We start from the raw sequence: 26631 nt of genomic DNA, 5'->3' as shown, positions 1-26631 counted from the left end.
CCATCATGTCTTTGTGTGTAACTGTTTATTGTTATGTGGTTTGTCAGGCGCATTACTTTAGTTGTTTCTGTGGTTTTGGCACCTGTATGTATTCATTGTGCTGTCAATTTGGAACGGAATTAAAGTGCGCCTGTTTGCTACACTCTGCTCTCCTGCACCTGACTTCGCCTCCGCTACACATGCTTAACACAGAGAGGTATTTGTCAGACCATGAGACATCTCAAAAATCGGTCTTCCCACAAAATTGTCTGTGGAGTCCGAACGGTTTGGCCTACAAACTACCCCTCTGTGGAAAGATGGAACTCTCACAGACACATATATGTTTTGCTTTAGGACCCCCACAGGTCTCATAAGACTCGTCTGAAAGTCCCCCGGAACCAGTCAAAAAGAATTAATGGAAGTACAGAATCTGCCAACGGGTGAATAGAATATTTCAGAAACGCACGAATGGTCGATATTGTGTTGTTTAACGGTTTGGCTATAAACTATAGAGCGATTTTTCATTCATTCACCTCTGAAACATACAGTTGAAGTTGGAAGTTTACATACACTTAGGTTGTCATTAAAAGTCATTAAAACTAGTTTTTCAACCACTCCACATATCTCTTGTTAACAAATTACAGTTTTGGCAAGTCAGTTAGGACATCTACTTTGTGCATGACACAAGTAATAATCCCAACAATTGTTTAAACAGATTATTTCACTACCAAATACTAATTGAGTGTATGTAAACTTCTGACCCACTGGGAATGTGATGAAAGAAATAAAAACTTAAATAAATAATTCTCTACTATTATTCTGCCATTTCACATTCTTAGAATAAAGTGATGATTCTAACTGACCTAAAACAGGGAATTTTTACTAGGATTAAGTGTCAGGAATTGTGATAAATAGAGTTTAATTGTATTTAGCTAAGGTGTATGTAAACCTCCAACTTCAACTGTATATTTCTTTCAGTAAACATATGCAATGCACCTTCATTCATACCACACCATATTTGGCTTTCTGTTTGCCTTGGCAATAAGGAAAGCAATTTATACCCCAGTAAGCACGGACCGACACGACGCCTATTCAAAGTCGTTTTCCGGTCCTGACCGGACATCTTTCCTGTGTCATTTGTTTTGGTGCGGCCCAAACATAGACTTCTATCATTGGTTCAGATTTGGTCCGGTCAGATGTGTTGTGACAAGGTAGGGGTGGTATACAGAAGATTGCCCTATTTGGTAAAACGCTAGAACGCCGCAGCCCGTCTAGTGTTCAACCTTCCCAAGTTCTCTCACGTCACCCCGCTCCTCCGCTCTCTCCACTGGCTTCCAGTTGAAGCTCGCATCCGCTACAAGACCATGGTGCTTGCCTACGGAGCTGTGAGGGGAACGGCACCTCAGTACCTCCAGGCTCTGATCAGGCCCTACACCCAAATAAGGGCACTGCGTTCATCCACCTCTGGCCTGCTCGCCTCCCTACCACTGAGGAAGTACAGTTCCCGCTCAGCCCAGTCAAAACTGTTCGCTGCTCTGGCCTCCCAATGGTGGAACAAACTCCCTCACGACGCCAGGACAGCGGAGTCAATCACCACCTTCCGGAGACACCTGAAACCCCACCTCTTTAAGGAATACCTAGGATAGGATAAAGTAATCCTTCTCACCCCCCTTAAAATATTTAGATGCACTATTGTAAAGTGGCTGTTCCACTGGATGTCATAAGGTGAATGCACCAATTTGTAAGTCGCTCTGGATAAGAGCGTCTGCTAAATGACTTAAATGTAAATGTAAATGGGAAAAGACCAAGAACAGCTCAGATAAGCAAAGAAAAATGACAGACCATCATTACTTTAAGACATGAAGGTCAGTCAATCGGAAAATGTCAAGAACTTTGAAAGTTTCTTCAAGTGCAGTCGCAAAAACCATCAAGCACTATGATGAAACTGGCTCACATGAAGACCACCACAGGAAAGGAAGACCCAGAGTTACCTTTGTTGCAGAGGATAAGTTCATTAGAGTTTCCAGGCTCAGAAATTGCAACCCAAATATGTTTTTCACAGAGTTCAAGTAACAGACATATCTCAACATCAACTGTTCAAAGGAGACTGCACGAATAAGACCTTCTTGGTCAAATTGCAGCAAAGAAACCACTATTTAAGGACACCAATAAGAAGAAGAGACTTGATTGGGCCAAGAAACACGAGCAATGGACATTAGACCGGTGGAAATCTGTCCTTTGGTCTGATAAATCCAAATGATAGATTTTTGGTTCCAACCGCTGTGTCTTTGTGAGACGCAGAATAGGTGAACGGATGATCTCTGCATGTGTGGATCCCACCGTGAAGCATGGAGGAGGAGGTGTGATAGTGTGGGGGTGCTTTGCTGGGGACACTGTTAGTGATTTATTTAGAAGTCTAGGCACACTTAACCAGTATGGCTACCGCAGCATTCTTCAGCGAAATGCCATCCCATCTGGTTGCGCTTAGTGTGGCTATCATTTGTTTTTCAACAGGACAATGACCCAACACACCTCCAGGGTGTGTAAGGGCTATTTGACCAAGAAGGAGAGTGATGGAGTGCTGCATCAGATGACCTGGCCTCCACATTCAGCCGACCTCAACCCAATTGAGATGGTTTGAGATGGGTTGGACTGCAGACTGAAGGAAAAGCAGTCAACAAGTGCTCAGCATATGTGGGAACTCATTCAAGACTGTTGGAAAAGCATTCCAGGTGAAGCTGGTTAAGAGAATGCCAAGAGTGTGCAAAGCTGTGATCAAGGCAAAGGGTGGCTACTTTGAAGAATATAAAATATATTTGGATTTGTTTAAACCTTTTTTGGTTACTACATGATTCCATATGTGTTATTTCATAGCTTTGATGTCTTCAGTATTATTCTACAATATAGAAAATAGTACAAATAAAGAAAAACCCTTGAATGATTAGGTGTGTCCAAAATTTTAACTGTTACTCTTTGTGTATGATTGGTTTAGATTTGGTCCGGACCGGACCAAACTTGAACCATGCTTAGACATCTACACTATGTTTCACAGGTTTCACGTGCCAATATGCCCTCCAAACACCGACTTCAAGGGCATTATGACTTTTATACAACAGGTTACCAACATATTCAAATAAGGATTTACATATTTTCATTAATACAGTTATTTTTACGCATTTATTCATACTTTTTCATCCTTCCACAAGATATTGTCCCAACACAAATCTAGGGTTGCTAGCCAATCCGGTTGGTTGTTCCTTCTTTCGGTTCAGTTGCCATAGATGTGACCCAGTCGTTAATTCTTTTTGCTCTATATCCATGGACGTGACCCAGTCGTTCGTTCTAAATGTTCTATTGTCATACTGGCTTATAACGTTCTTATCCCTTGCTTGCTAGCTATCCAACTACGGCTAACTTAGTCACTTCAAACAGTGCAGCCAGAATAACAACAAAGTAGCTGCATTTGCATTTTTAAACTGTTTTCTAGTGACATTTATTTGGAGACATCCATAACAATGAGCTAATGATGTGTGATTTCACTTGGCATAGAAAATGTGCCCTCTTGTCAGGACACTGTTGTTCAGAGGAGCTAGTCAACCACACAGCTAACAGCCACTTCAAATTGAAGCTGGTAAGACTGCAAACTAGCTGCACTTTGTTTCATTTGACCTGTTTTCTATTGATATTTGTAATGATCTTCGTCTGTTGTTAGAAGAGAGGCAGACCGAAATGCAGCGTGTAGGTTACTCATGACCTTTAATAAAGATAAAGCGGTACATGAAATAATTGAAAATACAAAAACAACAAACAAGTGAAACAAATACAGCCTATCTGGTGACTAACACAAAGACAGGTAAGAATCGCCTCAGGCAGCCAAGCCTAACTAGACACACCCCTACTAATACACACTCCTAATTAATACAAACCCCAATACGAAATACAACATATAAACCCATGTCACACCCTGGCCTACCCAAACATATAACAAAAACACAAGATACAATGACCAAGGCGTGACAGAACCTCCCCCCTAAGGTGCGGACTCCGGGACGCACCTCAAGAGCATAGGGAGGGTCCGGGTGGGCGTCTGTCCATGGTGGCGGTTCTGGCTCGGGACGTGGACCCCACTCCATAAATGTCCTAGTTCCTCCCCTTCGCGTCCTAGGATAATCCACCTTCTCCGCCGACCATGGCCTAATAGTCCTCACCCTGATCCCCACATAACTGAGGGGCAGCTCGGGACAGAGGGGCAGCTCGGGACAGAGGGGCAGCTCGGGACAGAGGGGCAGCTCGGGATAGAGGGGCAACTCAGGATAGAGGGGCAACTCAGGATAGAGGGGCAACTCGGGACAGCGGTGCAGCCCGGGACAGAGGGGCAGCCCGGGACAGAGGGGCAGCCCGGGACCGAAGCAGCCCGGTACTGAGGGGAAGCCCGGTACTGAGGGGAAGCCCGGTACTGAGGGGAAGCCCGGTACTGAGGGGAAGCCCGGTACTGAGGGGAAGCCCGGTACTGAGGGGAAGCCCGGTACTGAGAGGAAGCTCGGTACTGAGAGGGAGCCCAGTACAGAGAGGGAGCCTAGTACTGAGAGGAAGCTCAGTACTGAGAGGAAGCTCATGCAGGTAGTAGGCTCCGGTAAATCCTGGCTGGCTGGTGGACCTGGATGATTAAGGTTGTCTGGCCGATCTAGAGGATCTTGGTAGACTGGCACTTCTGGCAGATCCTGGCAGACTGGCACTTCTGGCGGATCCTGGCAGACTGGCACGTCTGGCGGATCCTGGCAGACTGGTGACGCTGGGCCGACTGGCGGCGCTGGGCAGACAGGAGACTCCGGCAGCGCAGGAGAGGAGAAAGGCTCTGGCTGCGCTGAACAGGCGAGGCGCACTGGACTCGCTGGGCCGACTGGGAGCACTGGTGGCACTGGACAGACAGGAGACTCCGGCAGCGCAGGAGAGGAGAAAGGCTCTGGCTGAGCTGAACAGGCGAGGCGCACTGGACGCGCTGGGCCGACTGGGAGCACTGGTGGCGCTGGACAGACAGGAGACTCCGGCAGCGCAGGAGAGGAGAAAAGCTCTGGCTGCGCTAAACAGGCGAGGCGCACTGGAGGCCTGGTGCGTGGTGCTGGAACTGGTGGTACTGGCGCGAGGACACGCACAGGAAGCCTGGTGCGGGGAGCTGCTACCGGAGGACTGATGTGTAGAGGTGGCTCTGGATAGACCGGACCGTGCAGGCGCACTGGAGCTCTTGAGCACCGAGCCTGCCCAAGCTTCCCTGGCTCGATGCCCACTCTAGCCCGGCCAATAGGAAGAGCTGGTATGTGCCTCACCGGGCTATGCTCCCGCACTGAAAACACAGTGCGCTCCATAGCATAACACGGTGCCTGCCCGGTCTCTCTAGCCCAACGGTGAGCACAGGGAGTATGCGCAGGTCTCCTACCTGGCATAACTATTCTCCCTTCTAGCTCCCCCCCAATAATTTTTTTGGGCTGTTTTTCCGGTTTCCTTGCCAACCGTGTTCCCTCGTATCGTCGGCTCCTATCTCCCACTGCCTCTGCTCTCCTTAGTGCCTCCACCTGTTCCCATGGGAGGCGATCTCTTCCGGCCAATATCTCCTCCCAAGTGTAACAACCTTTACCATCCAATACGTCTTCCCATGTCCATTCTCCAAATAATTCATCCTCCCTTTGCTGCTCCAGCTGTCGCTGCCTGTTTAAACCAGCGCCTCTCCGTTTTTCCCGGCGTGTCTTTTTCGTTGATTCGATTCGCCTGTAGCCCTCTTCGCATTGCTGTAGAGAATCCCAGGCGGGCTCCTGCACACGCACTGGGTCGGCTGCCCACCTGTCGATTTCTTCCCACGTCGTATAATCCCTGCTTCTGCCGTCCATATCGTCCTCCTTTAGCTCCTGCCAGTTCACACGCTGCTCGGTCTGTGAATCGTGGTGGGTGATTCTGTAATGATCTTCCTCTGTTGTTAGAAGAGAGGCAGACCGAAATGCAGCGTGTAGGTTACTCATGACCTTTAATAAAGATAAAGCGGTACATGAAATAATTGAAAATACAAAAACAACAAACAAGTGAAACAAATACAGCCTATCTGGTGACTAACACAAAGACAGGTACAATCACCCACGAAATACAACGCGCACTCAGGCTGCCTAAATACGGTTCCCAATCCGAGACAACGAGAATCAGCTGACTCCAATTAGGAATCGCCTCAGGCAGCCAGGCCTAACTAGACACACCCCTACTAATGCACACTCCTAATTAATACAAACCCCAATACGAAATACAACATATAAACCCATGTCACACCCTGGCCTACCCAAACATATAACAAAAACACAAGATACAATGACCAAGGCGTGACAATATTTCTATGTATACAGTGCATTCTGAAAGTATTCAGACTCCTTCCCTTTTCCCACATTTTGTTACATTACAGCCTTATTCTAAAATGGATTTAAAAGAAAATCCTCATCTACACACCATACCCCATAATGACAAAGCAAAAACTGTTTTTTAGAATATTTGCTGATTTATTAAAAATAAAAAACAGAAGTGTCACATTTACGTAAGTATTCAGACCTTTCACTCTGTACTTTGTTGAAGCACCGTTGGCAGCGATTGCAACCTTGAGTCTTCTTGGGTATGATGCTACAAGCTTGGCACACTAGTATTTGGGGAGTTTCTCCCATTCTTTTCTGCAGATCCTCTCAAGCTTTGTCAGGTCGCTGCACAACTATTTTCAGTTTGCAAAACACCAGTCTTAACGTCAACAGTGAAGAGGCGACTCCGGGATGCTGGCCTTCTGGGCAGAGTTCCTCCGTCCAGTGTCTGTGTTCTTTGCCTATCTTAATCTTTTATTGGCCAGTCAGAGAAATAGCTTTTTCTTTGCAACTCTGCCTAGAAGGCCAGCATCCTGAAGTCGCTTCTTCACTGTTGACGTTGAGACTGGTGTTTTGCGGGTACGATTTAATGAAGCTGCCAGTTGAGGACTTGAGAGGCGTCTGATTCTCATACTAGACACTCTAATATACTTGTCCTCTTGCTCAGTTGTGTACCAGGGCCTTCCACTGCTCTTTCTTTTCTGGTTAGTTTGCGCTGTTCTGTGAAGGGAGCAGTACACAGCCTTGTACGAGATCGTCAGTTTCTTGGAAATTTCTCACATGGAATAGCCTTCATTTCTCAGAACAAAAGTAGACTGACGAGTTTCAGAAGAAAGTTCTTTGTTTCTGGCCATTTTGAGCCTGTAATCGAACCCACAAATGCTGATACTCCAGATACTCAACTAGTCTAAAGAATGTCAGTTTTATGGCTTCTTTAATCAGAACAACAGTTTTCAGCTGTGCTCACATAATTGCATAATGGTTTTCTAATGATCAATTATCATTTTAAAATTGGAAGACAGGAGTGATGGATGCTGATAATGGGCCTCTGAACGCCTATGTAGATATTCCATTAAAAATCTGCCGTTTCCAGCGACAATAGTCATTTACAACATTAACAATGTCTACACTGTATCGCTGATCAATTTGGTGTTATTTTAATGGACAAAAAATGTGTTTTTCTTTTAAAAAGTAGGAAATGTCCACCGGGCATCCCGGGTGGCGCAGTGGCTAAGGGCGCTGTACTGCAGCGCCAGCTGTGCCACCAGAGACTCTGGGTTTGCACCCAGGCTCTGTCGTAACCGGCCTGACCGGGAGGTCCCCACGGACTAGCATCGTCCGGGTTAGGGAGGGTTTGGCCGGTAGGGAAATCCTTGTCTCATCGCGCACCAGTGACTCCTGTGGCGGGCCCGGCGCAGTGCGTGCTAACCAAGGTTGCACGGTGTTTCCTCCGACACATTGGTGTGGTTGACTTCCGTGTTGGATGGTGCTGTGTTAAGAAGCAGTGCGGCTTGGTTGGGTTGTGTACCGGAGGACGCATGACTTTCAACCTTCTTCTCTCCTGAGACCGTACGGGAGTTGTAGCGATGAGACAAGATAGTAGCTACTAAAACAATTGGATACCATGAAAAAGGGGTAATTTTTAATTATTTTTTTAAAAGTAGGAAATGTCCAACTGACCCCAAACTTTTGAACGGTAGTGTAATTTTAAAATGGTTTTCTAGTAAATTAGTAAGAATGTCTCACCCCATGCTCAAGAATGGCCTTTTTTCCCTTTATATAGATTACAGCTGCTCACTTTCGGTTATTTGAAAAATAAATAATCTCCAAAATGTCAATATTTTTCAAACAAAGCCATAGAAAGTTGGTTGCAATTTCAGTTTAATCCACCTGAAAAGACAGAACAAATAATACAACAAATATGGTTGTTAAACTCAAATACACTAATTGATTAAAAAAATATATTTTTTGATCAAATTTAAAAAAGGTAAAAATCTTTGTAAATAATATCATAAATAGGACTGGTGGAGTTATGTCACACATGCAGCTAACACAGACATATGGAAATGTCTGCTCTACCCAAAGTTACAACCAACTAATTGCAGCATTACCACAAAAATGGAAGTGGCAAGTGGAAGGAGGAAATTGTAAGGAACTTGTCTGTCGGTCCTGCATTAAAGACCAAAAATGGTTAAAGAAAATTGTGATAAATAAAAATATATACCAGTTTCATTTAAGGACCAAATAAATGACAGCTGTGCCATATAAATTGCTAAATAGTTGGGAAGAGATTTTCAATGTACCGATTCCATGGTATATGGTTTATGAATTGACACGCAAAACGACACTGGATTCAAAACTTCACATTTTTCAATTTAAATTATTATACAAAATGCTTGCAACCAATAGAATGTTATATATATATGGAAGATACAATCTTCTCAGCTCTGCAGATTTTGCTGCAAGGAGGCGGAGTCATTAGATCATTTATTTTGGTACTGTCCATATGTAGCTCATTTTTGGTCACAGGTCCAGGAATGGCTGAAGAATTGCAACATTTACCTAGAACTAATGCTGCAGATAGCAATGCTGGGTGATTTGAAAAGTTATAGTCAATCGATCAATAGTATAATAATTATTTTAGCAAAAATGTGTATCTTTAATTTACAATCTGTAGAAGCAATGAGAATAGAAAGGTTCAATATTTTGTGAAGCATCACAGCACAGTTGAAAAATGTATGGCAAATGGAAATCCAAAATGGATGGTGTTAAGAGATAGATGGGAAGGGGTTGAATGGAGCTGAAGGGTGGGATTAATAACAACAAGATAACAAATGTAAAACGTACTGGGTCTGTAAAATGTATATAGGTTCAGAAATTTTGTGAAATAGCACAGTTACAAATAGAAATCAAACTGGATGGACATCAAAAATAGAGGAAGGCCAGGACTAAAACCAAACAAAATATAACTATTGTAAAATAGATTGTGTCTGTAAAATGTGTATAGTATGTATAATTTGAAGGTAGAAGCATAAGTGATATTGTTTATTAGTTTACTCCAATTGGGCGAGGGATGGTAGGGTTTGCAGGGAATAATAAAGGTATATTCAAAAAAAATGTGTATATGTATGTATGTATGTATGTATGTATGTATGTATGTATGTATGTATGTATGTATGTATGTATGTATGTATGTATGTATGTATGTATGTATGTATGTATGTATGTATGTATGTATGTATGTATGTATGTATATGTAAGTATATATATGTGTATATGTATGAATGTTTATGCATATATGTATATGGGTATGTGTATATGTTTGTTTTTAGAAAGATATATTTACCCCCCAAAATATATGGGGGATTGGAAATGATGCAGACAATTACGTTGATGGATGCAACAATCTATCTGCAATATTAATGCTGATTACCCCCTAAAACGGAGACGTGGCTGAGTCAAATAGGAATCCTGACTTAATGAACTTAAAATATCACACTTTATTGCAGATCTGTGGTTTATGTAAGAAAGTCCCACTTTAATTGACAATTGGCTGTTAATTAATGAGCGTTTAAGAATTGAGTGCCTTACGTCATTGTCAGGGGGCGATGGTGGTCACGTGCTGGTTTCAATTTCCTGTTTACCACTTGTTCCTTGAGACAGTTCATTTCAACATTCGTGTGATTTTGATCGAGAACAACAAATACGCATTTGAATCCCTGCAGCTACGAAATTAATCGTTTTGGAAACGTTCATATTTTTCTGTCATCTTTGCAGTTGCGGAAATTAAGACGTGACATTGAGGAAACGCGTGACTAGGCCAGGAGTCCTTGAGATTTCCTGAGTCAGGCCCCCGGACTACATGATTGAAGCTCGTAACGTTAGTATTACTCTGTCAACACCAAACATACGCGTGATGAGGGCAAGGACTACAAACAAGTCAGCTGGGTGATCGTCTGCATTCAATTTTAAAGGCTAACTTTTGGTAATGTGGTGGTTTTAACTTGGAGCGTGGATACGGTCTAAAATGAGCTAAGTTAACTAGATAAAGTTAGCTAACGTTAGTCAACCAAATCATCCACCTCCGGCTAAGTTAGCCACGTTACATACAGCCTTCTTGCCTGGAAGATTTAGTTAGACGCCCTTGTTTGTAGAGGGTTCCAAACCGGCGGTGCCCTGCATTCAGGAAAAATACCCGGCTCCGGCCCCTTCAAGCGGGCAGTCAGAAATAAACTGTCTGGGAAGGGATGGCCTGGTGGCTCTTCCCGTTCCCAATGTGCTGCGGTGTTTGAGGGCGGACGAGTTCGGATAGAGCCCAAGGTGGGTCGCGGAACGATGATGGCTGCATCCCCGTCTGTGTCTGGGAGCCTAACGGCCTCCGGACAAACGTTATCCGGCAGAAAGAGCGAGGAAATAGCGGATTTGATAGATTTGTTTTCGAAGACCCAGTACAGAGCGAAAGAAGCCTCCCGACGGGTAAGTTAGCGGTCCTCAACATTCATATTTTTGTATTATCATAATTTCTGCATGTCATATAATAGCCCAGCTTTAGCTATGTATTTTCCCAGAGATGGTATACCATTAACTCTCGATCACGACTCTCCGTTCATATTGCATTACACAAGTCACTCGACGAAGGCGTCTTCTGTAGTGTTTTTTTTTGTTAAGATCCCTGACTCTCGGTCTAAATTAAGATATATTTCATTTCTGCGTGAAATAATTTTAACAATACAAAATATTAAATTAATGCACACCTTGATAGGGTTAGGTTCGGTGTACCCACACAGCCATGAAGTGCCTTAAAGTATTCATACCCCTTGACTTACTCTATATTTTGTTACAGCCTTAATTCACAATTTATTTAAATATTTTTTTCTCACCCATCTACACACGATATCCCATAATGACAAAGTGGAAACATGTTTTTAGAAATCTTTACAAATGTATTAAAATTAAATACAGAAATATCTCATTTACATATACCACCCTATCACTGAGTAAATACATGTTCGAATCAGCTTTGGCAGCAGTGAGTCTTTCTGAGTTAGTCTCGAAGGCCTTTCCACACCTGGATTGTGCAACATTTACCCCAAATTCTTCCAGCTCTGTCAAATTGGTTGTTGAGCATTATTAGGCAATCATTTCAAGTCTTGCCATCGGTTTTCAGGCAGATTTAAGTCAAAACTGTAGCTATTCCCTGTTTTTTGGTAAGCAACTTCCATGTATATTTGGCTATGTGTTTTAGGTAATTATCCTGCAGGAAGCTAAATTCCCAGTGTCCCGGTGGAAAGCAGACCAGGTTTTCCTATAGCATTTTTCCTGTGCTTAGCTCCATTTTATTTTCTTATTCTAAAAAAACCTCCCCAGTTCTTACTGATTTTCAAGCATACCCTTAACATGATGCAGCCACCACTATGCTTGAAAATATGGAGTGATAATCAGTAATACGTTTGGAGCAAATCCAATTCAGCATAACATTTAGTATTCAGGATAGTGAATTGCTTTGCCACATTTCTTACAGTATGACTTTAGTGCCTTGTTGCAAACAGGATCTATGTTTTGCAATATTTTTTTATTCTGTTCAGCCTTCCTTTTCACTCAGTCAATTAGATTAGTATTGTGGTGTAACTACAGTGTTGATCCGTCTTCAGTTTTCTCCCATCACAGCCATTAAACTCTTATTTGTTTTTTGTCATCATTGGCCTCATGGTGAAATTCCAGAGCGGTTTCCTTCCTCTCCATCAATTGAGTTAGGAAGGACGCCTGTATCTGCGTAGTGACTGAATTGATACACCATCCAAAGTGGAATTAATAATAACTTCACCATGCTCAAAGGGATATCCACTGTCTGCTTTTCAAAAACATTTGACCCATCTAGTAATAGGTGCCCTTCTTTGCAAGGCATTGGAAAACCTCCCTGGTCTTTGTGGTTGAACCTGTGTTTGAAATTCACTGCTTGACTGAGGGACCTTACATATAATTGTATGTGTGGGGTACAGAGATGAGGTAGTCCTTCAAAAATCATGTTAAACTCCCCATCAAACAGTGCACACAAAGTGATTCCATTAGTGTTGTCCCCGACCAAAAACAAATATTGGTTGACTGAAAGTTGTTTGTTCTTTCGACCAATCGATTGGTTGAAATTTTAAATGTGTATTTTTCCATATCTATGCATTGAGCTTGTCTGATGCTTGAAGTGCACTGTTTGAAATAGGAGTGGTTTAATTTAATTTATAATAACGTCTTCGTATCTTAATATGATTGTCATGTGGTTGGTTAATTTTCTAAATGAAAATTGCCATTGCCGACTGTAAAAATATCATAAAGCCTGCAAATAAAAACATTGTAGCCTGCAGTTAGAGAAGTTCATATCCCATTGGTTACGCATGGTCTGTCTGCAATGAAATTGAAACATTAGATCAACAATTTGTCTGACCCAAAGTGCATACTAGGATACTTGCAACATTGTATAAAATATTCTGGGTCCTCAGTTTCCCATGCCAGTGAGCTCTGGACAGACACCGCTGTAGGCTTTTTATGTAAAGCATAAGAAGTAATCAGGTAGGCATATTTTTATGACATTTCTTATGGATCATAGCATGACATTTTTCCCTTTCACGCTGAGTGGTTATCGAAAGTGAGAGCGCTGAAAAATATATTTCAAATGCACTGAGGAACTATTTTCATTATCAATGGATGTAAAACCAGACTTTGTTTGCTTGCTGTTTGAGGTGAAGAAAACATTACTTTGAGAAACTCCACAGCTCATCAGTGGTGGTCCGTCAAGCCAATCAGAAATGCACTCAGATCCCCAAATGGGCGAATTTGTGACCCACCGCCTTGATTCGGGCTTATGAAATGGTGTTTTTAAATTTATTTTTTTACGTTGGATCATGGTAGACTCAGCGCTACAAAATCGTATATCATAAACTTCAGCTCATGTTCTGAAAGAGCTGCAAAATCTGGACCCCCTACAAATCAACTGGGCCTGACAATCTGGACCCTCTTTCTAAAATTATCTGCCACAATTGTTGCAACCCTTATTACTTGCCTGTTCAACCTCTCTTTCGTATCGTCTCAGATCCTCACAGATTGGATAGCTGTTGTGGTCATCGTCCTTTTCAAAGGGGCTGACACTCTAGACCCAAACTGTTATTGACCTATATCCATCCTGCCCTGCCTTTCTAAAATCTTTGAAATACAAGTTAACAAACAGATCACCGACCCCTTCGAATCCCACCTTACCTTCTTCACTATGCAATCTGGTTTCTGAGCTGGTCATGGGTGTACCTCAGCCACACTCAAGGTCCTAAACGATATCATAACCGCCATCAATAAAAGCCAGTACTGTGCAGCCATCTCCATTGACCTGGCCAAGGCTTTCGACTCTGTCAATCACAGCATTCTTATCGGCATACTCAATAGCCTTGGCTTCTCAAATGACTGCCTCGCCTGGTTCACCGATTACTTCTCAGATTGAGTTCAGTGTGTCAAATCGGAGGGCCTGTTGTCCGGACCTCTGGCAGTCTCTATGGGTGTGCCACATGGTTCAATTCTTGGGCCGGCTCTTTTCTCTGTATACAGTTGAAGTCGGAAGTTTACATACACTTAGGTTGGAGTCATTAAAACTAGTTTTTCAACCACTCAACAAATTTCTTGTTAATAAACTAGTTTTGGCAAGTCTGTTAGGACATCTACTTTGTGCAAGACACAAGTAATTTTTCTGACAATTGTTTAGACAGTGAGTGATAAGTGAAATAATCTATCACAATTCCAGTGAAGTCAGAAGTTTACATACACTGAGTTGACTGCCTTTAAACAGCTTGATAAAATTCCCGAAAATTGTCATTGCTTTAGAAGCTTCTGATAGGCTAATTGACATCATTTGAGTCAATTGGAGGTGTGTCTGTGGATTTATTTCAAGGCCTACCTTCAACCTCAGTGCCTCTTTGCTTGACATCATGGATGATTTATTTTGATTTTCTCAAGACCTCAGAAATGTTGTAGACCTCCAAGTCTGGTTCATTCTTGGGAGCAATTTCCAAACACCTGACGGTACCACGTTCATCTGTACTAACAGTACGCAAGTATAAACACCATGGAACCATGCAGCCGTCACACGGCTTAGGAAGGAGACGCATTCTGTCTCCTAGAGATGAACGTGCTTGGGTGCAAAAAGTGCAAATCAATCCCAGGACAACAGCAAAGGACCATGTAAAGATGCTGGAGGAAGCGGGTACAAAAGTGTCTATATCCACAGTAAAACGAGTCCTATATCGACATAACCTGAAAGGCCGCTCGGCAAGGAAGAAGCCACTGCTGCAAAACCGCCATTAAAAAAAGCCAGACTATGGTTTGCAACTGCACATTGGGACAAAGAAGGTAGGTTTTGGAGAAATGTCCTCTGGTCTGATGAAACAAAAATAGAACGGTTGGCCATAATGACCATCGTTATGTTTGGAGGAAATAGGGGGAGGCTTGCAAGCAGAAGAACACCATCCCAACCGTGAAGCACAGGGATGGCAGCATCATGTTGTGGGGGTGCTTTGCTGTAGCAGGGACTGTGCACTTCACAAAATAGATGGCATCATGAGGGAGGAATATTATGTGGCTATATTAAAGCAACATCTCAAGACATCAGTCAGGAAGTTAAAGCTTGTTCAAAATTGGGTCTTCCAAATTGACAATGACCCCAAGCATACTTTCAAAGTTGTGGTAAAATGGCTTAAGGACAACAAAGTCAAGGTATTGGAGTGGCCATCACAAAGCCCTGACCTCAATCCCATAGACAATTTGTGGGCAGAACTGAAAAAGTGTGTGCGAGCAAGGAGGCCTACAAACCTGACACAGCTACACCAGCTCTGTCAGGAGGAATGGGCAGAAATTCACCCAACTTATTGTGGGAAGCTTGTGGAAGGCTACCTGACACGTTTAACCCAGGTTAAACAATTTAAAGGCAATGCTACCAAATAATAATTGGGTCTATGGTAACTTCTGACCCACTGGGAATATAATGAAGGAAATAAAAGCTGTAATACATCATTCTCTCTACTATTATTCTGACATTTCACATTCATAAAATGAAGTGGTGATCCTAACTGACCTAAGACAGGGAATTTGTGCTAGGATTAAATGTCAGGAATTGTGAAAAGCTGAGTTTAAATGTATTTGGCTAAGGTGTATGTAAACTTCCTACTTCAACTGTATATCAGTGATGTCGCTCTTGCTGCTGGTCATTGTCTGATCCACCTCTACGCAGACGACACCATTCTGTATACATCTGGCCTTCCTTTGGACACTGCTAACAAACCTCAATGAGCTTCGACACCATACACTCCTTCCGTGGCCTCCAACTGCGTTTAAATGCAAGTAAACACAGTTGTAATTATTTCACCTCTATTGCCTTACCTCCCTACTCTTCTACATTTGCACACACTGTACATAGATTTTCTATTGTTATTGACTGTGCGTTTGTTTGTTACTCTGTCGTTTTTGTCGCACTGCTTTGCTTTATCTTGGCCAGGTCGCAGTTGTGAATGAGAACTTGTTCTCAACTGGCATATCTGGTTAAATAAAGGTGAAATTAAAAAAGTTGAGGAACAATGGGAAAAGTTATTTTCCTTTGACAGTTGATTAACTTGTATCCCCACTTTTGAGATTGTCTCTTGAATGTTTTGGTTCACCTAATGGAGAGCTTGTTCACACCCTCTTAAGCCCCACCCATATCTTTACATTAAGGATAAATTCCAGGTAAAAATACACTAGTTCTTGGCATTACATTTTATTGGTCACATACAAGTGTTTAGCAGATGTTATTGCTGGTGTAGCAAAATGCTTGTGTTTCTAGCTCCGACACGGCAATAATATCTAACAAGTAATATTTTACATCATATACACACGTCTACGTAAAGGAATGGAATTAAGAATATATACATTTATGGATGAGCAATGTCAGAGCGGCATAGACTAAGATACAGTAGAATAGAATACAGTGTATACGTACGATGATTAATGCAAAATATGTAAACATTATTGAAGTGGCCTGTGATTTCAAAGTCTATGTATTTAGGAAGCAGCCTCTAATGCGCTAGTGTTGGCTATTTAACAGTCTGATGGCCCTGAGATTAAGCTTTTTCAGTCTCTCTGTCCCAGCTTTGGTGCACCTGTACGGATGAAAGTGGGGTGCAAAGGCTGTGGCTCGGTGGTTGTTTTTACTCCTGAACTTATTTTGGCTTGAAATAACAAAAGGGTTGAATACTAATTGACTCGAGACATTGCATCTTTTCATTTTTAATGAAAAAGAAAAATAATTACAAAATAATTCCACCTTGACAGTATTGTGTGTAGGCCATTGACAGCTCTCAATTGAATCCATTTAAATTCAGGCTGTAACATAACCCAGTGGAAAAAAATCAAAGGGTGTGAATACTTTTCTGAAGGCATTGTATGTCCATGTTACACCGCTTGTTTCCCGGGATAGCATTCCATGAGAGAAACCATTGTGTTTTTAATTTGAAGCTAGACCTATACATTGTTGGTTTACAAAGTCTCCTTTGACAACATAGACACAGGCTACACAACGAAGTAATGGGTCTGGGATAATGATAAAACAGTCATCTTATCGGTTCATATTCTTAAGTGGGATTTCATGTCATTAGTTGAAATGACCAAACAAGCAGTGGGAAATCTTAAAAATGGCACTTGCATACAATATGTATGCATTTTCTTATTAATGTCACCGCACTCTTGACAGAAACCATGGGGAAGAAAAAACATACATTGACCTTCTTTGTGTCCACATGATTAAGATGCACATCCTTTTTTTCCTTTCCCAGGGGGAATTTTTGACGAACAGACTAACAATAACCACTTTGATATATTTGTGCCTTACAGGTCGAGACGATAGAGAAGCGTTGCTTGGAACTCTTCGGCCGAGACTACAAGTACAGCGTCATCCACAACACCAACGGCGAGGTGTGTGGCCACTACCCACAGCAGATAGTCTTCCTGGAGTACGAAAGCACCGAGCTCCATAAAGACAGGTATTTAGCCTACTACCTACGTTACCTTAGCCTCGGTGATGACCTTGTTGTGTCAGAAAACATTAGGCCTGCTAGGTGTCCAATCCGTGCCGCTTCCGTACTTGTTTCCTCAACTCTTCTCAAAGGTCATTGGAGGAGGTGGTCCAAGGGAGGGACCATGATCCTCTTTTCCAATGCGCTTTCAAAGCAATGGAGGAAACAAGCAAGGATTTGACAGTTACTCGAGGACACTTAGTAACTAATTACACTGTTGTTTATTTGTGCCTTCCATAGTCCACTGTACATATTCACACAGAGTCTGAGTAAGAGTGTTGATCTAAGCCCCTAGGATCAGGTCCCCCTGTCCATATAGCCCAATAAATTCATGATCTTAAAAGCAAAGTCCTTCTACTCTTGAGATGCTTTGTGAATATGGGCCCTGACCTGTTTTTGGACAGAGAAACTAAACAGATTTAATATAGTTCAGTCCACATCGTCACGAGTCATGATTCATGACACTGGGTTTAAAATGATATGCCCATTTTCATGTCCGAGGTCATATGTATTGTGTGAATCAACAGGAAACATTACGGGAATGTTCTATTTTGGTACGTGTTTGGGAAATAGAATATGTGCTTTTGACCTATGAGCAGAGCAGCGCAACACTAATAATAAGATCCACACAGTGAAGATGTCTTGACGTTCCAAAATGTGCTTGTCAGGCAAGATGACGATGTTAATGGGGAGAATGCCCTTCCTTCAGGCATTATGATTCTGGATGCATGTCTGTGCCCTGCTCCGTAGTTTCCCTCTTACGCAAATTCACAATTTAGGGAAATCAGCCACTCAATAATTCATAAAAACACCCCATAACGTTTTCACCCAACCGTAATGTCTAGAGCAAACGCGTTACTTTTAGTTGAGGGGCTTCACTGCAAGTGGATTGTGTTTTTAAAAATGTGAAGAAATAATAGGGAATAAGATGCCATTTAGGATTCTACATCTTGAGTTGAAACGTCTTCCTCCATTCACCCACCCCTGCACTTCCTGCACTGTTTACTTTTCTAATTATGATGGTAACAAGTTCATAGTAACAATAAGGCACCCCTGGGGTTTGTGGTATATGCTCAATATACCACAGCTAAGAACTGTATCCATTGCTATATTGAGGATTATGATCCATATATTGCTTTCTTATAATAGAGCCACAAAGATGATATGTTGCTGATCTATTTATGATGATCCATATATTGCTGGGTGTGTCCCCAGGTTTGAGAGCACGGTCCAGATCACCAAGCTGCAGGACCTGGTGAACCGCAGTAAGATGGCCCGCTGCCGAGGGAGGTTCGTCTGCCCAGTCATCCTCTACAATGGCAAAGTACAACTTTGAGATATATATTTATTTTTATCTTTATGTATTTTTTTCCTATATCTCGCCTTCATTTCACCAGGAAGTTAGTCCCTTTGCGTTCCGGAGACCTCAGCCCTGTTTGAATACTTTTTCAAATGCACCCTTCTTTCCTCCATTCCTTGGGGTAATCACTGATCTGGTCAGACATAATTAGTGAAGTCAATGCAGTGGAATGCTTGCCAACACTAGCCTAATCCTGTCATGTCAGATCAGTGATTGCTTCGAGGAAGGATGTATTTTTAAGAGCATTTGAACAGAGCCCTCAAGTCACCTCTAGCCGGCTTGGCACATTCCTTTCTGAGATCTTTCATTTATAGAAGTGTAATTTTGTAGTTAATAGCTTTTTAATGCCATACTTTCAGGCAGTAATTTAGATTGAGTTCAAATGCTGTCTTTACTTATTTTAACAGCTAGGCTTGTTACTGCTTTGCTATTAGCCTACTATGGTTATTGCGACCACGTTTGTCATTTGTAATTGAGGGGGGTGAAAGCTTCTCTTAACTTTGCCTTTCGAGTTTGGAACTGTTTTAGCCTGGGCTGCTGTATGTTCTCTTTTCTGTTTGTGATCTGTCACAATGTTTAAATATGGCCTCTCCCTTTGGTTTTTCTGCAAATCTTTGAAAACCTGTTGAGCATTGTTTTTAAATACTACTTTCCTTTTTGAGCGAAGGAGTGAACGTGTCAAAAACAACAAAAAGAAGGACTTGATTGACTGGTTTAGACTATTGAGATGAGGAGTATGCTAACGTGTGTGTGTGTGTCTAATACTTATCCTGTGTTTTCTTCCATTGCAGCATATTTGTCGGTCGTCCACTTTGGCAGGCTGGGGGGAGCTATACGGACGCACCGGCTACAACTACATCTTCTCCGGTGAGACTGACAAAAAGTCGATCTTGTTAGCAAGGGAATCTAGTTCAGGGCTGTATTCACAAAGCGTCTCACAAAGAGTTTATTTATTTATTTTATTTCACCTTTATTTAACCAGGTAGGCAAGTTGAGAACAAGTTCTCATTTACAATTGCGACCTGGCCAAGATAAAGCAAAGCAGTTCGACACACAACGACAGAGTTGCACATGGAGTAAAACAAACACAGTCGATAATACAGTATAAACAAGTCTGTATATGATGTGAGCAAATTAGGTGAGATAAGGGAGGTAAAGGCAAAAAAAGGCCATGGTGGCAAAGTAAATACAATATAGCAAGTAAAACACTGGAATGGTAGATTTGCAGTGGAAGAATGTGCAAAGTAGAGATAAAAATAATGGGGTGCAAAGGAGCAAAATAAATAAATAAAATAAATACAGTAGGGAAAGAGGTAGTTGTTTGGGCTACATTATAGGTGGGCTATGTACAGGTGCAGTAATCTGTGAGCTCCTCTGACAGTTGGTGCTTAAAGCTAGTGAGGGAGAAGTGTTTCCAGTTTCAGAGATTATTGTAGTTTGTTCCAGTCATTGGCAGCAGAGAACTGGAAGGAGAGGCGGCCAAAGAAAGAATTGGTTTTGGGGGTGACTAGAGAGATATACCTGCTGGAGTGTGCTACAGGTGGGAGATGCTATGGTGACCAGCGAGCTGAGATAAGGGGGGACTTTACCTAGCATGGTCTTGTAGATGACATGGAGCCAGTGGGTTTGGCGACGAGTATGAAGCGAGGGCCAGCCAACGAGAGCGTACAGGTCGCAATGGTGGGTAGTATATGGGGCTTTGGTGACAAAACGGATTGCACTGTGATAGACTGCATCCAATTTGTTTGAGTAGGGTATTGGAGGCTATTTTGTAAATTACATCGCCAAAGTCTAGGATTGGTAGGATGGTCAGTTTTACAAGGGTATGTTTAATATAATAATATAATAATATATGCCATTTAGCAGACGCTTTTATCCAAAGCGACTTACAGTCATGTGTGCATACATTCTACGTATGGGTGGTCCCGGGGATTGAACCCACTACCCTGGCGTTATAAGCGCCATGCTCTACCAACTGAGCTACACAGGACCAAACATGCTGTTTGGCAGCATGGGTGAAGGATGCTTTGTTGCGAAATAGGAAGCCAATTCTAGATTTAACTTTGGATTGGAGATGTTCGATGTGGGTCTGGAAGGAGAGTTTACAGTCTAACCAGACACCTAGGTATTTGTAGTTGTCCACGTATTCGAAGTCAGAGCCGTGATGTTGGACAGACGGGCAGGTGCAGGCAGCGATCGGTTGAAGAGCATGCATTTAGTTTTACTTGCATTTAAGAGCAATTGGAGGCCACGGAAGCAGAGTTGTATGGCATTGAAGCTTGCCTGGAGGGTTGTTAAGTGTCCAAAGAAGGGCCAGAAGTATACAGAATGGTGTCATCTGCGTTGAGGTGGATCAGAGACTCACCAGCAGCAAGAGCGACATCATTGATGTATACAGAGAAGAATGTCGGTCCAAGAATTGAACCCTGTGGCACCCCCATAGAGACTGCCAGAGGTCCGGACAGCACACCCTCTGATTTGACACACTGAACTCTATCAGAGAAGTAGTTGGCGAACCAGGCGAGGCAATCATTTGAGAAACCAAGGCTGTCGAGTCTGCCAATAAAAGAATGTGGTGATTGACAGTCGAAAGCCTTGGCCAGATCAATGAATACGGCTGTTAAGATATCGTTTAGGACCTTGAGCGTGGCTCAGGTGCACCCATGACATTTACATTTAAGTCATTTAGCAGACGCTCTTATCCAGAGTGACTTACAAATGGTGCATTCACCTTATGACCAGCTCTGAAACCAGATTGCATAGCAGAGAAGGTATGGTGAGATTCGAAATGGTCGGTAATCTTTTTGTTGACTTGGCTTTCGAAGACCTTAGAAACGCAGGGTAGGATAGATATAGGTCTGTAGCAGTTTGGGTCAAGAGTGTCCCCCCCTTTGAAGAGGGGGATGACCGCAGCTGCTTTCCAATCTTTGGGAATCTCAGATGACAAGAAAGAGGTTGAACAGGCTAGTAATAGGGGTGGCAACAATTTCGGCAGAATATTTAGAAAGGGTCCAGATTTTGTAGTGGTCCAGATTTTGCAGCTCTTTCAGAACATCAGCTGACTGGATTTGGGAGAAGGAGAAATGGAGAAGGCTTGGGCGAGTTGCTGTTGGGGGTGCAGTGCTGTTGACCGGGGTAGGAGTAGCCAGGTGGAAAGCATGGCCAGCCCTAGAAAAATACTTTTTGAAATTCTCAATTATGGTGGATTTATCAGTGGTGACAGTGTTTCCTATCTTCAGTGCAGTGGGCAGCTGGGAGGTGGTGTTCTTATTCTCCATGGGCTTTAGTGTCCCAGAACTTTTGAGTTAGTGTTGCAGGAAGCAAATTTCTGCTTGAAAAAGCTAGCCTTGGCTTTTCTAACTGCATGTGTATAATGGTTTCTAGCGTTCCTGAACAGCTGCATATCACAGGGGTTGTTCGATGCTAATGCAGAACGCCATAGAATGTTTTTGTTGGTTAAGGGCAGTCGGGTCTGGGGAGAACCAAGGGCTATATCTGTTCCTGGTTCTAAATTTCTTGAATGGGGCATGCTTATTTAAGATGGTTAGTTAGGAAGGCATTTAAAAGAAAATACCCAGGCATCCTCTACTGACGGGATGAGATCAATATCATTCCAGGATTCCCCGGCCAGGTCGATTAGAAAGGCCTGATCGCTAAAGTATTTCGGGGAGCGTTTGACAGTGATGAGTGGAGGTCATTTGACCGCTGACCTATTATGGATGCAGGCAATGAGGCAGTGATCGCTGAGATCTTGGTTGTATTAGAGGTGTATTTAGAGGGCAAGTTGGTTAGGATGATATCTATGAGGGTGCCCGTGTTTACGGATTTGGGGTTGTACCTGGTAGGTTCATTGATAATTTGTGATTTTGAGGGCATCAAGCTTTGGTTGTAGGATGGCTGGAGTGTCAAGCATGTTCCAGTTTAGGTCTCCTAGCAGCACGAGCTCTGAAGATAGGTGGGGGGCAATCAGTTCACATATGGTGTCCAGAGCACAGCTGGGGGCAGAGGGTGGTCTATAGCAGGCGGCAACGGTGAGAGACTTGTTTTTGGAGAGGTGGATTTTTAAAAGTAGAAGTTCAAATGGTTTGGGTACAGACCTGGATAGTAAGCCTGCAGAGTTCTGTCCTTCTTTGCAGTAGATTGCAACACCGCCCCCTTTTGGCAGTTCTATCTTGTCTGAAAATGTTGTAGTTTGGGATGAAAAAAAGTAGGTCTAGGATCAGTTTTTCCCTTTTGCTTTATATTTAATAAGAGTACATGGACATGGGGAACTTGATCCTAGACCAGTACTCTTTGTCGGATGGATGGGGAGGTTTTTGGGTGGACTGTGGGAGGGGGGGGGGGGGGTTCTTGGATAGTTGAGCGGCTTCATTGCAAGTGGATTGTGTTTTAAAATTCAATAAGAAATAGGGGGCCTCCTGAGTGGCGCAGCGGTCTAAGGCACTAGAGACCTGGATTTTATCCTGCCTGCTGTAATCGGGAGGCCCTTGAGGCGTCGCACAAATGGCACAGCGTCATCCGAGTTAGGGGAGAGTTTGTCCGGCTGGGATGTCCTTGTCCCATTGCGCTCGAGTGACTCCTTGTGGCGTGCCGGGCGCCTGCAAGCTAGCTTCGGTTACCAGTTGTACGGTGTTTCCTTTGACACATTGGTGTGTCTGGCTTTAGGGGTAAGCGAGCAGTGTGTCAAGAAGCAGTGCGGCTTGGCAGGGTCGTGTTTCGGGGGACGCGTGGTTCTCGACCTTCGCCTCTCCTGAGTCCGTACGGGAGTTGCAGCAGCGAGACTAGGCTGTAACTACCAATTTGGATATCACAAAATTGAGGAGTAAAAAAGGGGTAAAAGTTTGAAATATGTACATTGTAGGAATAGGATGCCATTTGGGGCTCTGTCTAAATCTTGAATTGTAACATCCTCGTCCTCCATTGTTCTCCTACCCTGCTCCAGGGGTGCTGCCTGTACTGCAGTTGGCCCTGAACTGCTGGCTTCTAGCCTATTATATTGCGTACGCCTGTTATTAGCATTGCCTGTTAACAAAATTGGGCAATGTTTATATGACCCCCTTACAAACAGGCCCGTTATTGCCACATTCTTCCCTGCATTCGCCTTTTATACCTACCGTGCACATGCCAGTGACCACTGGTCGTAGTGGTGTGCAGATGTGGGTGGGCGTCTCTTTGAATAATTGTATTAATTTGTTCAGGCCAGTCCTAAGAAACATTAAGACTAATAGAATAGCTTATTTTTTTTGTTTAATTGCATCCAAATTAATTAAATAGTTCATTTTTTCATATAAATTTAACCGACAAAACATACCTGCCCCAATCAGTCAACACGCATATATACAGTATATTACAGTAAGAATATAACAGAATAAAATACAAATAATATTTTTCCCGTACAACTGTTGTCACATTAACATGTGGAACCACTGTCATAATGTTTTATTTTTAAACCGAGCCTGTGTTTTTTAAAGTCCACGTTTCATCTCTTTCCAACCTTCGCTCCACTTTGTTTAGGAGCAGGCGTATGGTTTTAAATTGGGATTATCTTCATCATGATACCGACAGAAAATAACAGCCATCCTATTTTAAAAGCATTTGAGTCTTGTGCTCATATTCCACAACCTCCGCGCCCTTTTTGGAGTTGCCTGTACCCGATGGAGCAAAACTATAGGCCTACACTTAAATGTTAGGCTACGTTATTGCATGCTAAATGTTTCTGATCTGTGATAGCTGTGCAAATGAATAGATGAGCTATACCACCTTCCACTTATTTGCCCAGCCAGAGACCAATTAACCAAATAGCCTGTACGGACGGCGAGTCAGTGAAACAAAATCACATTGATTGAGCCGAGTCAGTGAAGGCACAGGCTTTTGATCCGGAGTAGGGCTAGGCTACTATGCGACTGCGAGTGAATAGCAAAAATGATCCACTTGTTAAACTACGTGTATAACTTGCTGGCAAAAGGTTCTAGTAAATGAGCCAAATAGAAACGATGATCACTAGCAGCCCTAACCTCAATTTAACTAACATTTCCCCAGCCTAATTGTAGCCTAATCCCAATATCCAAATGGAGCTTCGGTGAAAACAAATTGATCAAGAGTAGTCCCCACGTGTCTTAAAGCAACACGACGGCGCTGTCCTAATCAAAATGTGGTCCTCAAATTATCGTCTAGTTGTTCGTGCACGCTGTCGGTGTGTGCTAAGTGGTGGAAGAGATGTGTGAAGTGACATGCCTCGCAAAGTTTAGCCGGGAGAACGGTTAGCGGACGGGCGCTGCCGAGCAACCGTCAAGAACGTAATGCTTGTCAGTTGATCTCACACCTCTGGGAGCTCTGGAATGATCAACTCTGTTCCACGATCAAACAGTGCTGCTATATTTCCACATGCGATCGCTGCCGTCGATTCCCCATCAACTACTAAACTGTCAACTACTAAACTAAGCATTTGGCTTAGTTTAGTAGTTGATAGTCATATATTGTGGTTTTGTCAGTGCCATAGGGCCCCATACATTCTGAAATAGATCTAAAACACCTTACAAACACTCCTGATTCAACTCCTATGAGAGAAGTATCCTCAAGTGTGTCCTCGTTGAATCCACTTTTACACGGAACCCAAACCGGCTGTGCGCGTGTGCGCCATCGGGCATAAATGTATTTTGTCCCCCTACACCAAACGCAATCATGACACGCAGGTTAAAATATCAAAACAAACTCTGAACCGATTTGCGGACAGGTCGAAAAGCATTAAACATGTATGGCAATTTAGCTGGTTGGCTTGCACTTACTAGCTAATTTGTCCTATTTCACTAGCTTGCTGTTGCTAGCTAATTTGTTCTGGGATATAAACATTGAGTTGTTGTTTTACCTGAAATGCACAAGGTCCGACAATTAATCCACAAATAAAACGGTCAATCGAATCGTGTCTAGTCATCTCTCCCCCTTCCAGGCCTTTTCATCTTTGAACTTCTATTGTGATTGACATCTACACTTTCATAGTATTTCAATCACCCACATGGGTATAACCAATGAGGAGATGGCACGTGGGTACCTGCTTCTATAAACCAATGAGGAGATGGGAGAGGCAGGACTTGCAGCGCGATCTGCTTCAGAAATAGGAATGACTTATATGTTAGCCCATGGCAACGCAGATGCTCGTTGAAGCTCGTGAGCAGTGTGCGAGTAATAATTGAATAACATGGATTCCTACATTTATTTTGCAATGCTCGTGCACGCGACGTGTCCGGTCCGTTCAGCATGTAAGGATTATATGGTAGTGACGCATCTCTCGTTCTCTCATTTGCTTTTTCTCTCCCCCTCTAGGTGGTACGGATGACACGTGGGGGGCAGAGTCCGAGCCAGAGGTTCCAGAGGACGACAGTGTGAGGTTGGTGTCTTCTCACGTGATCCCGTGACTGTTTGATTTCCTTGTCTGATTTGAATGCTCAAAATGCCCCGTACATTTTTGTGGTCATTGGATGACGTCTTAACATTTTTCTTTGAACTCTTTCTCTCCATCCCGTCTCCCCCTTGCTACAGGAACGGGGACTCTCAACTCTTTGACAAGGTGCGGGGTCTGGACATCAAGCTGCTGCGCTACCTCTCTGTGCGCTACATCTGTGACCTCATGGTGGAGAACAAGAAGGTCAAGTTTGGCCTTAAGTAAGTCTCAGCTCACAGCCAGGACTCTGAATTTATTCCCCCCCCCCCCTGCACATACACACACACAGGGGGATATGTTCTGGGTCATTGGATCTTGCTCATGTTGGCCTTATGGTGACTTTATGTTATGTAATAAGCAAGTGTACACTTGTTTGGATGTTGACCTTTGCATGTG

The 26631-nt window shown here is 43.0% G+C and overlaps 1 protein-coding gene across 2 annotated transcripts in view; it reads left to right on the top strand.

The window, feature by feature from the left end:
- Positions 1–9964: 9964 nt before the first annotated feature.
- The window catches only part of mtmr14 (myotubularin related protein 14), a 38982-nt gene continuing 22315 nt past the window's right edge, over positions 9965–26631 (top strand). For both annotated transcript variants that reach the window (XM_046310024.1, XM_046310023.1), the window contains exons 1-6: positions 9965–10838; positions 17256–17404; positions 18653–18761; positions 19589–19664; positions 26118–26181; positions 26334–26456. In XM_046310024.1, the coding sequence (XP_046165980.1) occupies positions 10698–10838; positions 17256–17404; positions 18653–18761; positions 19589–19664; positions 26118–26181; positions 26334–26456 (662 nt within the window). In that variant the 5' untranslated portion in view covers positions 9965–10697. The remainder of the gene's footprint in view (positions 10839–17255; positions 17405–18652; positions 18762–19588; positions 19665–26117; positions 26182–26333; positions 26457–26631) is intronic.

The sequence above is a fragment of the Oncorhynchus gorbuscha genome, linkage group LG18 (assembly GCF_021184085.1).
Source record: "Oncorhynchus gorbuscha isolate QuinsamMale2020 ecotype Even-year linkage group LG18, OgorEven_v1.0, whole genome shotgun sequence".
Lineage (NCBI taxonomy): Eukaryota > Metazoa > Chordata > Actinopteri > Salmoniformes > Salmonidae > Oncorhynchus > Oncorhynchus gorbuscha.
The sequence above is the reverse complement of the archived record's forward strand: the minus strand, read 5'-3'. Positions and strand labels throughout refer to the sequence as shown.